General features: G+C 43.0%; 1 protein-coding gene across 3 annotated transcripts in view; it reads right to left on the bottom strand.

The window, feature by feature from the left end:
• LOC148026679 (uncharacterized) overlaps positions 1-11,147 on the bottom strand; it is a 107,423-nt gene extending 96,276 nt beyond the window's left edge. For 2 of the 3 annotated variants that reach the window (XR_015692866.1, XM_087691147.1), the window contains exons 1-4: positions 10,203-11,147; positions 9,776-9,866; positions 9,514-9,647; positions 9,180-9,384 (exon numbers count right to left, since the gene is read on the bottom strand). Coding sequence is in view for 2 of the 3 variants with exons in the window: in XM_087691147.1 (XP_087547273.1) it covers positions 9,180-9,384; positions 9,514-9,647; positions 9,776-9,866; positions 10,203-10,471 (699 nt within the window). In the remaining variant the exon portion in view is untranslated. Of the gene's footprint in view, positions 1-9,179; positions 9,385-9,513; positions 9,676-9,775; positions 9,867-10,202 lie in introns of those variants that run through there. The other variant, XM_087691148.1, reaches the window with a different exon arrangement.
• Between the last annotated feature and the right edge of the window lie 1,337 nt (positions 11,148-12,484).

Genomic DNA, 12,484 nt, shown 5'->3' with positions numbered 1-12,484 from the left:
ACCTTTCAACAAATGAGCACACCCATAGCACTTGACACCACTATGATGGGCATCCCCCTCACTATCCCCAGCTTCCCATCTCACATGACCACTCTAACGCAGGGGTTTCCATCCTCAGCTTATGGTGCTTCTTCACACTCTCCTTGGGTTACAGCTACGCAGGGATCCCCATCTTCTGCTCCTCGTATTCCCATCCCACCTCCTTGGGTAACTCATGTGGTTACCATGCCCATGCCTAGTCAGCCCATCCCTACCTATGGATCCACCTTGCACACTACCTGCATGCCTGGTGGGCACTCTGGGGCCCATTCCCAAGTGTACTCCACTCTGCCATCCTACCCACACTACACTTTTTTACACTATCCATCTCCGAGCACTACCACTCTTGTTGCAATGGCCAAGAATGCCTTCCCGGGTAAGACACGTTTTAATGGCTCAAATTTCACCACTTGGTTGAATTTCATGCAACAAGTGTTTGAGTCTCAAGGTCTTTGGGACCTCATCATTGGTCTCAAGGTCTTTGGGACCTCATCATTGGTCTAGAGCCTATGCCAGACCCTCAACTAGCTCACCCTGACTACATCCCTCAATGGAGAGCCCGCATTGCCACAACCAATGTTGAGCTGATGCAGGGATTGCTTCCTGAGTTTCACTCTCAATTGCAGCACTTTCCGCTCACGTCAGAGCGTTGGAGTCACCTTCTCGACCGCTATGCAGCTCGAGATTGTACTCCGCGCATCAATCTCGACTTTGAGCTTCAAGAGTTTTCTATTAAGAAAGGGGATGATTTGAAAGTCAAGCTGGCTGAATACAAACGGTTACTTGCCGAGTTTGCCAGTACTGGCTCTCCAAAGTCAAATGATGATCAAGTTACATTCTTATTGAATAAGTTGCCTGAAAAGTACTTCAATTTCATTCAACACGTCATCTCCCAAACCCGATTGCCAAACTTCTACGAGTTTGAGTGTCAGTTCTTGCGTTACACAAGGCTACATGATCAAGTCCACAAGAAATCCTCATCCCAACCTTATTCAGAGCAGAGGGGTTGTTTGCCTCTTCTTCGGGAGGGAAAACCACCAGTGGCAAGAACTCACAAGATGCAAAGGCAAGCCAATCAAAGGGTGACACCTCTTCCTCAGATGGAACCAAAGAATCTAGACCTATTTGGTAGCAACTCCCTAAGAAAAACTGGTTTTGCACACACTGCCAGAGAGCGGGCCATGTGGACGAGGAGTATTGCTCCAAGGCCCAAAGTCTTCTGCCTAAAAAGCCTTAGCAGACCGCTGCGATTGCACAGTCACAGTGGGGCTACGCCTTCTGCTCCTGCTTCATCTGCTCCTTCAACACCCATTGTTGCTGCTGGACATATGGCTCGAGTACAGCCTCAGCAGCCCATCTCTTTCACTACCCCTGAGGGACTAGTTGATTGATCTGCAGATTCTGATCCCATTGCACTTCATGCATCCATCTCACCTTCCTCTCCACCTCGTGAGGCGTTCCCTTGATAGAGCCCTGCTACTGGACGTACACAATGGTAGCCACCTTCTTAGACTAGCATATCTGTAGGTCCTTTCGGATAACCTAGGTCATTCTAGCATTCATTGCACTTTTAGAGTCGGGCCCATAGGATTCATTATCCTTAGCTTTTCCATTCTTTTGTCTTCCGGTGCATATATTCATTGCATTTATTTTCAGTTAGCTTTTCTTTCTGTTATGCTTTGCTTTGGAGCATCTCACCACTGACCTCTATGTTTGCAAATTCTCATCTCTTTTGCAGGGTTTTGTCTTTCAGTGTAGGGCAAACTTGCAGATTGCTTTGGTCGTACCTAGGCTAGAGACATGGGAGTGCGCACCATCCCTTTCATGGTTTCATCATCCTAGGAGTGCTTGCTCTTCTTCTAGCATGGCAGTTTTTCCTCCCAAGGCAGATCGTGTAGCATCTCTCTCAATGCTATCATGGCAGTGACTTCTATCTTGCTCTTCCAACGAGGTGCTTCATCCAATTCATCCACTCCATCTTCTTTCATTTCTTATGGTTCTCGGCACCATATGAAGACCGACATCAAGTCCTCTTTCTTCTTCGGCATCTACATCCAGGTTGAGAGGGGGTTCCTACCCTTCTTGGTATTCTACAAGCTTCCGCACTTTATCTTTGACATCGGTTTCTTCCCTCTGTTGTACCTTACCCTTTGCATTGCATGATTTCATCATCCTTGTACTAGGGCGCTTGGGCAAGTGAACAATTTTCCATGAGGGACACTGTCCAAGTGGCACGTGCTGTATGAGCATTCTTCAGCATGTAGCATACTTTGCATCTCATTGTCCAGAGCACCACTTAAGCAAATCCTAAGTTGTTTCCACCGGCGGCTATTGTTATCACACCACCATCCTCCTTCATCACATGGATACCTCATCAACTGTTTTTCCTCGTCATCGACACCCTTGAGTGGATGGGTAAGCTTGTACCGTTTTGTGATGTGTTGGGTGTACCCTCCCTACTCCTGTTTTCTCGGTCACTATTACTCAATCGGCCGCATCCCATAAAATTCACCTCACTTATTTTAATTTTTTAAAAAAGTTCAATGTGGTTCCATCGGGCCTTTGTAGGGCTTGGTAGGCCACTGGGCAGCCAACATGCACCCTTAGTCTGATGCCCTGTCCTCTTTGGGGTGACTAATTGGATTCCCTTGGTAAGATAATCATCGCCTCTGTAGTCTTGGTAGGCCACTGGGCAACCGATGTGCACCCTTTGTCCAATGCCCTGGCTGCTTTGGGGTGGGATGCCTTGGGGTAAATAAACATCACCATGGCTGGCCTAACCTTTCGGCTCAATTTTGGGCCTAAGAGGGGATGTTGAGCTAAAATATGCTTTTTAACTAATTAGCATTCTTAAAGAGCCCCAAAACACACTTAATTAATGAAAAACCTTAAAAAGGGGAGCGGTCCGAGAGATTTTCAGTGGTCTCTCAAAAACCCTAATTTTTGGGGCTTTATTTGCTAGCATTTATTGTGTTTTGGAATTATTTGCAGCCAGTCGGTCAACATTTAATGTTGTCCGACTAGTCATATTTTTGGCATTTATTTGGCCTATATATTGTCAAGCTCCCTCCTCCACATTCATACTTGGAAAGAGGGAGCATGTGTCGGTGCCTCCACAACCGATGACTCACATTGCTTCTGTACAGTCTCATATCTTAGTATATGGATTCCATTTCCCGAGCATACATCTAAGTTCTCATTTGTATTGTGTTCTTTCTTTCCCTTTCTCTTTTGTCTTGTGTTTCAGCAGTTTATTACAACTTATGTTTACGCTTCCATTGCTGCACCACTTCTGACACATGGCTGTCCAGCCTTCGCAACTGCTACCACCTTTCCCTCTAACCTCGAAATGCCCTAGCGCCTTCTTCCAACTGTCACCCACTATCTGGCGCCATCTCCCAGGCTGCGTTTGGCCTCCGGCTGCCATCGCCAATATCTCCAACATCAGGCAATATCCTACAACTTGCCTTTGCATCCTTCTAGAGCCACATGGCATCATCTCTCCCTTCTGCAGCTATCGCCTCTGTCTCTGGTAGCCCCTGGTGTCAGTGTTTTGCATTTTCCTCTCTCTTCACATTCCAACTGGTGATCACAGACTTGGGATCCGTCTCCGGTGGACGTCACACTCCGACATTGCTCTGCCCTTGAGCACACTGTACACTCTTACATTCATTTACAGCATTCATTCACTTTAGAGTTGTGTTCTCTCTCCCCCTTCTTTTGTTTGTGTTTGAGTTATGAGTTTTGCATTTAGGGTTTGAGTTTTTCTGTTTGTGTCTATGTCTATCTCTTTGTGTTTCTGTCGTGGTCGTACACTCTGTGTTTCCTTAGTGCAAACCCTAGCAGTTTTCTTCACAAAATCAACCTTTCCTCTTTGAGCGGGTGGTGATTCCTTGATCAAGCACTTAATTACAGTAATCAGCAAATAAACATAAATTGAAATGCACAATTTACCTTAGTAATCTTAGACATTGGACACCCTGTTGGCCCCAAAACTGGCGCCCCTATTAGTACTTCTTTAACTTCAATTACCAATGGATTGATTACAAGCCAATATTCCACAACTTCCCTAGCTAATCCAAAAGCTTCTTGCTGGTCCAACAATCAGCAAACAAATTAGGTAATTTTTCTCTTGATTTTCACCTAGGACTTGCTCTAATTGGACCCCAACTGACCGAATGCTGCCCCAAATTTACAATGGATGGCTAGGCATTTGAAATCCCTGATAATACAACAAATTGCAAAAGCTGATTTCAGTGTACGATGCCTTCTTCTGATGGCACAGGTCCCGAGGTGGCTAAACCCTAATTTTTGCAAAAATTTAGGGTTTACAGCAAAATTCCCTCTACTATCCACCAAACATAGCTGCAATTTGCTCCAAATAGCTAAGAAATGCTGAGAGCTTTTGACAATTGATTGATGAAGGTGAGAGAATGCCAAAGAAGAAAGAAATTCTTGATTTCCATGCAGGAAATGGCTGAAATTGACTATTGCCTGCTCTGATCAGCCCAAACTACTGTCACCTACTACCTGGGGAACTGCCCAACTGCTGTCACCTACATTTATAGGGATCATAAATGCTATCACCTACATCTCCAAGGTCTCCTGCAGCAGTTGGCAGCCTCCTAAATGTCTCTAGAGCAAAAAAATCAGACCAGCAGCTTCCTCTCTCTCTCCCACAACCTCCAAACTAACTGAATGGCTGAGATCCAACCTAAAAAAACATTTTTTCAATTTGTATGTGCATTTTTGCCAAGTGGCAGCCTTCTAAACTCATTTTTCAGTATTATTCAGTCATTAAATTAATTTTCAAATTAAATAATTCTGAAAATTAATTCATCCCTTCTAACCCTTCCCAAAATTAAATGTGCCTATCCATAATTAAATTGGCTAAGCCATTTGCAACCTGGAGTGGTCCCCAACGTGTGTTGACCCTTAGACTAGCATTAATTAATTAATTAATGCTAGTCCCTAGTGTCACCACTGACACTTATTGGCCAAACAACTATCCTAGGGTCAAAATTGACACCAACTGTCCACCAAAACCAAGCTGGCATAACTTGTCACAACTTTTACCTTTGACACCCACTACATCCTTGGGATCCTTGGCCTGTTACTATGAAATAATTGCCATGTGCATCACATGTACTAAACAGCGTTTCACTTTTGATTAATAATTGAATCAAATGTTATCGGCAATATTAAAGCAGCTTAAAATTCCATATCCTCGTGACAAACCTTAGCAATACATAATTGCCATACATGATTAACAAGAGGCCACCGCATGAAGGAAAGGCCCATAGAGTAGTGCAATCAGTAAAGAAGTTCCTCATGATCTTAAACCCCCCTCTAAAACACAAAGGGCTAGGGAACCCACAACTACATCTCCCACAAGCTCATCCCGAATCTTCCTCTATCTTATTGATATGGTCCTCTATGCGACAGAGAGATGTCAAAGCTTGAACTTGAGAGTCATGCACTGCTTGAATATCTAGACTTGGTAAAGAGATGTCAATCTAGTCCAAACATCTACTGCAGTGTGGATGTTTGGACTTGGTAAAGAGATGTCAATCTAGTCCAAACATCTGCTGCATGCACAAGCAAAGAATATGTATCGCTCGATAGCTGCCAAGTGCACAATTGCTCTAACATGGGAATCCACGGTAGGCCAGGGCAGGGACTTTAACAAAATCCCATATATCAAAGGTGTCAAGAATGCACTCAACTATGCATGACCATAAAAAGTAGTTCATCCCATCCATCCTTTCAAAGGCGAGAAGAGAGGATAAGACGGGCACTTGCACAGGGGATGGCAAATGGTCAATCGTGGACAGGTGGCCATAGAAGATGGAACAGGGATACAATGATATGATGGTGGTCACCAAGGAGCCTGGTCTGTCCTTCGATCCATGTCACAATCATTGTTTCGATCTCAGTTGCCATCACAACAATCTTCACAGTCACGACTATGTGAACACTAGTCTTCTCAGTCTTAGTCATCACTTCAACAGTCCTCACGGTCCCAATCCCCTCGATCCTCCCAATCATACTACTCTGCCATCTATATCCTTAAGAATCCTGCAAATAACACAAAAATAGTACTGCTGATGGAGAAAGCAACTTGAAAGATGATGATGACTTCAGCCCATTTGGAGCCCATATGTCTGCTTACAGTGGGTCTGATGATATCAGCAGTGAAGAACAAGGAGTATCCAAGGTGGGAAGATCAAGACACAGTAAGGATGCTAATCTGCAAAATGCAGGTGTGACTAGGGCAGAAAATGCAGGCTGCATACAACCTAAAGCTAATCAACTGTTCTGAAACAGGGCCACCTTGCTGAAAATGCAGATGTTGAGGGCCTCTGGAGCTGCAAAATAAGGTCACCTACTAGCAACAAAAAAATGCTGCCCAGCACTAGAAGTGCAGTGTCTGCTGAAAACACAGCAAGAAAGGGTGTCCAGATTGGAAACGAAGCTATTCTAGCAGAGAAACAGGCTGCCCTACACAACGAAACACAAACACAGATCTACAACACTAAAAGATGGCACCCATCTTGCTTTTTCTCTGATAGATGCTCTTCTTCAGTCAGCTCCAGCTCCCACCAAGGTGAATGATAACATGTGAGAGTACATAGCAAAAAGGAAAGTGAACATGGAGTGAATAAAGGAGACTGAGAGAAACATAGGAGTAAGAAGGGACAACCTAAAAAAAGATTGAATGATACAAGGCTGCAACAGTCAATCCCAACATGCAGCTTTGAGCGCCAGTGTGGGTGCTGAACAGAGGCAAGAGGATGAGAAAAAGGGCTGGCTAAATGAGAGATAAATGAGTATAGTGAGGGGGGGCAAGCTATAAATAACCAAACTGATGCCACAATTGGCACACTAACTATCGGGGTCCAAAATATGGTGCCTAGATCAACCCGCCCACCAATAAATTTTCCATTGTGCAAAAAGTGAAATGCACCAAGGTGACCTCCACCTAAAATGTCTAGGATTGGCAAAATGACAAACACACATAGTGTCAAAGCTCCAAATATCCTTGTTTAACTCAAAATAAGGCTCATAGGCAGGAGATGACCAAACACAACACAGAACTGCCAACACTCCCTTCAGTTTCACAAGGGATTCCAAGGATCATGAGAACCTATTTTAGGGTTTTCTGTTTTCGTAGGGCCTTTTCATCATACGGTGGCTATTTTTCCTCTTCTCTGAGCTACTTAGATGGATTTCTCCTTCGATGAACAATATTTACATCGACACTTCTTGATCTTCCATCGGATCTTTTGCTACTTTTGGACCCATTGCAGACCCTTGGAGCTTTCTTTGAAGGTTTCTTGCATGCTGGAGTTTCCTCTTCAATGAGCTATCCCCTCTGGTGTTCCACATTCTCTGCTTCTTTGGCCTTCAGCCACACCCAGGACCTAAGAGGGAATGTAAGTAGACATCTTTACATTTGTGTCCATCTCCTAGTTGTGAGCCTCTTGCAGAGTCTAGCAAGGACGTTTGGAGCTCTCGCATCATCTTTTTCCATCAATCATTTGTGTGCTATAATAGCATCCCTCCCAAGCACATCAAATGACTTTCTAGATCTTACACGTCTGTCCAGACCTGCCCACTCCCTATGCAGCGTATAACATGGACGTTCACTTGTATATCTTGCTGGCAGACATCATTTTCAGGCCACGTCAACAGAATTTCATGCAGGTGGGAGATGGTACATTTATAGACCAGGGCAGACATCATTTTCAGGCCAGGTTCGCAGCATTTCATGCAGGCAGCACATTTTCCCACACAAAAGTTACCATTGACTCACAGATTGACTGTTTTCCAGCATTTACCAGAATTTAATGCTGATCAGACATGTCAGACTGACATTCCCTATGTATAGGCTCCCCTTCCTGCTTCATCCTCACATTTTCATCAGCCCTCTTCTCCTTTTGCTGGTGTTGGTGGTCATGGTCAGTCTGCTGCAAGCAATCTTCTCATCTTCTCTTTCCTCTCTCTGCAGTCAGCTCTTCTCTCTCTTGCTTTGCAATCTGGCGCCCTCACCAAGCTGGCAACAACCACACAAGCAGGGGCTTGTATTAAACCTTCTTTGCATTCAGATCAGATCAGAGTTTTGTCCCTGCATCATCATCTGTGCTGTTTTCTCTCTCACTGTGTTTTTCTGCTTCCATACTGCGCACTCACAAAATTGGGTTCTTGGTAAACATAATGCTACTTACGTCGTCACAAATACATCAATCTTCCATCAACCTCAATCTCCAAATCATGAAGACTAATTTCATACAAATGACTTTTGCACGGCTTCTACTGAATCTGCTTATCATCCCAACTGTATACCTCATGTCCAGTCTCGTGATTATCAAGTACGTCAAGCTTCCAACCATCTTCCCATGCATAGTCAATCCTCAGTGGAATACCCATAATCATGGAGCTTGGCATTTTGATCCAAAGGTGTATCCACTGGTTGTGTCCAGTTACGCCATCTTTCTCCACTATCTTCAATGCATGATATCTTTGTAGAGGTCAAATACCATCTAGATTGTCAATAACTTTAATCCCCAAGAGATATCTGAGCTCTCCCAAATCTTTTGTGTTACTATTGTGATGCAGAAATTTTGTTCTGGTCAAACTATCTTGCTGCACATGGTAGGGGTCATGTTAATCTGCAAAAAGACTCGATGGAGCACGTGCTAAAATGAGCACACTGTGGCAAAAGACTTAGAGAGAAGAGTAAGAGACTAAAGAGCAAGAGGCTGACACACCATGTGCTAAGATCAATTGATGATCTGGACTGTACATACAAGAGTCTCAACGATTGTTGAGAAGCCTTCATGAGAAGGAACAGGTTTATAAAACATCCAATTTGTCTGCTAAATCCGTTCATAAATGCTGTTGCTTGGCAAGTATGGAATAACTGATCAAACTCAATAGTACAAAGACTCTGGACCACTATGCATCATGTGGCAATGAATCATGTTCATGATTCGCAAGAACAAGTATCATAACTGTTAGAGAGAATGTGTTGGAATAATTCATCCACCAAGGCCTCAGTGCACAACGTGGAGCAAAAAGTATCTTAAGTGCAGGGATAACCTTGGCACATTCAAATTTAGAATCAGAAACTGGATAACCTGTTCTGATGTGGGCACTGAGCTCCTTGAGTGTATGAGATGAACTCGCCTCTGATTCTCAGAATGGTGGGTGATTAAATCTTTAGACAATCCAGCACCTCCACTTCTCTTGATTGCACTTACATCACCTTCATCTCTCTCAAGCCCTTCTTCATCGATAGTATCTGGGGTAAAGCTGCCAATACTGCTGGCCATTGAATATCGACTGCATGAAAGCACAAACAAAAAAAGGGAAAGGACATTGGGGGTTTGAAGAAGTAAATCAAAAGCCTTCAAAATAAAAGGAAAAAGCTTGAAAGGTCATATCTGTGTTTAGGATAAATTCATCGATTACCTATAAACAGAGGGCCGTTCTGACTCCGGGGTTAATCTGTCTGTTGGAACTTGCAAAAGTCTTTCATGCAATGCAGTTGGCCTTAAAGAAACCAGAGGCTTTGGTGTAACATCCTTCCCATGTTCATCAAACACCTGTTGGACACACATGTTATTCCAGCACCTGTACCAACCATCAATACTGTTTCTGTTTAAGGATCCCAAGCTGAAAGCAGGTATATCGTACTCCCTTTCAAAGACTTTATTGGCATAGCTTGAAAAACCTGTATCATATCGGGTTCCACAATCTCCACTGCTTTGAAACTTTTTCCAACTCGACCGTAGCGTCCAGATTTCCCACTCCTCATGCTCCGCCTGCACAATCATCAGAAACTTCTCTAGGACATGGTTCACATGTTCTGCTTGACGTAGCCCAAAACTTATATGCATAAATTCATCTGTCTTCACATAATGCCATTCATTCAAAGACATCTTCAAGCCAGAAAACAGTGCTATGTGATTTTCATGCTAGATGCAAATGCTACACAACACTGACTGAAAGGGTCGAATCAAAACATGCTGTGCTTTATTAGCCAGAATGCTCATTATGATTACATTCAGATCAGGCTATCGATGTAACCTAAAGACTTAGTGAGGCCAAAAGGAAAAAACTATGTTACATTAATGAAAGCGGCGGTTCTGAGTTCTAACTTGGAAGAATAGGACATGTGAGACATTTGTGAGCCGACTGAGTGCCTTCGAGATCGATAAGAGGAAGCCCTGCTGCCCATGGCAGAAGCGGCTACAGCATCAGCCCTTGCCTTGGCCAAGTTGAAAGGGTTTGCAGAGCCCAGGGGAAGAGGGAGGCCCATCATGGAAGGACGCACAGAGGGTTGCTTCATCATAGACATCCTGGAGCCCTCCCTCATCCAGGAAGCAGGAGGCATCTTCATGTCACCTTCGTTCTCCATTCTCATCATGATGATTCGCTGGTCAGTTTAGATTGTCATTTCCCGGTCGATCACAGCCTTGGATGGAATCAAGGGGATGAAACCTTTCTGGCTGATTCCAGTTTCCGATGAAATCGAGGGATCCAACCTGAACAAACTGCCAATCATCTGGTTGAGTCCAGCTTTGATTCCCTAATTAAACCTAAATGAACTGCCTCTTCTGGTTGATTCCAGCCTAGATTCTTTGATTAATTCCAGTTTTCAATGATAGCAAGGAATCAAATCTGAATAAACTGCCAATCATCTGGTCGATTCCATCGTTGCTTCCTGGATTAAACCTAAATAACCTGCCATCTTCGAGTTGATACGAGCCTTGGATGGAATGAATCAAGGGATGCAACCTAAACAAACGGACGTCTTCTGGCTGTTTCTAGCCTTTGATGATCAAATGAACGGAACTGTTATCTTCAGGTTGATGCCAGCCATGGATGGATGGAATCAAGCCTTGGATGATACGGACAATTGATTTTTCGACATCCGAGATGAGAGTGCCCTGCGCGGCCGAGATTTCCCTTGCCTGCTGGCCACGCGCGGTGTCAGATCAGATCAGAGCCATATATGTCTTGTGTTTCTAGTTTCTTTGGTTTGTGTGTGCGGGAAGATGTTGCACCATGGCCGTGTCGCACAATAACGTGTTTCATCACGAGTATTGATTGGCAACGTGAGAAGTTCGCCAACTTCCTATTACATATGTAGGTTGGTATAGCCTTGCAATTCTCTGTCACCTTCTTGTAACAATGTGAAACATTTGGCTTTCCTAATTTACAAGAAAATGCACTCAATGTGCCAATGGATTATGGCACCGCGGCCGAGGGATTTGATTCTAGGTTGAGTTTGAGGGATGTGTCAATTTAAATCCTGTGCTCCGCATCCCCAATAACATAATATATATTCGCTTTCAAAAAAACAAGCACTCAATGTTACTATTTTTAAATTTAAAAAATAACAATAATCAAAGGGATTTTTTTAACATGAGTAAATATTTACAACACACCGGTTTAGTGCTAGTTAGATCTCAAGCTCTCACATATGACAAGTCTCTTATCAAGCCTTTTATGACCCACCTAGTAGGTGCTAGTCACAACTTGGATCACAGTTATTAGCCTTGCACAATCTAATATTGAAGAAAAGTTTATATCGCTAAATGCTTTGGCTCACAGTAAACTTACATGTACTACATAGGAATTCGTGTCACAGCTTCATGTGGCTAAAAAAGATACATCTTTTGTGTAAAATTGTCACTAAATTAGTACTTTTTTTCCCCTTGCACTTTCATGGATTCACCTCAAAAGGCGCTTGCGAGTTGCCTTTCACCTTATCTTGTTATCCACCTCCTCTTAACTGCTCCACTTACTTGACCTTGCCACCATAAATCAAAATAGCACCAAGAACACAATTCTCAAATATCCTCGCAATTCTTAGATATGAAGCTCAATAAGTCACCACAAGCATTCAAGTTTATTCCTTATGTTGTTTAATACATGACATCCATATCTTCAAAAGTTTCACATTCACTATTAAGCATAGTTGTTATGATTATAGATTTAGTTGTTTGAATTATTTGGATTTTTTTTACTTTCTGGTTATTCGTTATATAATCGTGGCTTGTGACATGTTTGAACATGTAGCACTGGTCACATAGTACCAAATTGATAAAAGGAATTAATGTGTTTTCTATTTTTCGCAAGGAAATTATTAGATTGGAGAATCTGGTGAGATTATAAATTTTATAGTTCACCAAGGAAGCACTATGTGGAACGCAAATCACATTTTTTATGTTTTGACATGTATTAATTGTATGCTTAACGTGCAAGACATTTAGATTATGTATATCTCTATTTCATAGTTTTAACATTGAGCATATTCATTTAAATTAGCCCAAAAATGGAGGAAAATGTGTGGATTTAATCTCATATTCTTGGGCACAAGAACAATAAAATCAATAGATACATACATTGAGAAGAGCCCTCTCAATGTACAGGG

This window comes from Lygodium microphyllum, chromosome 13 (genome assembly GCF_053477565.2).
Source record: "Lygodium microphyllum isolate KBCC chromosome 13, Lygodium_microphyllum_v1.1.10, whole genome shotgun sequence".
Taxonomy (NCBI): Eukaryota; Viridiplantae; Streptophyta; class Polypodiopsida; order Schizaeales; family Lygodiaceae; genus Lygodium; species Lygodium microphyllum.
Note: the sequence above shows the minus strand (reverse complement) of the source record. Positions and strands in the feature narration are given on the sequence as shown.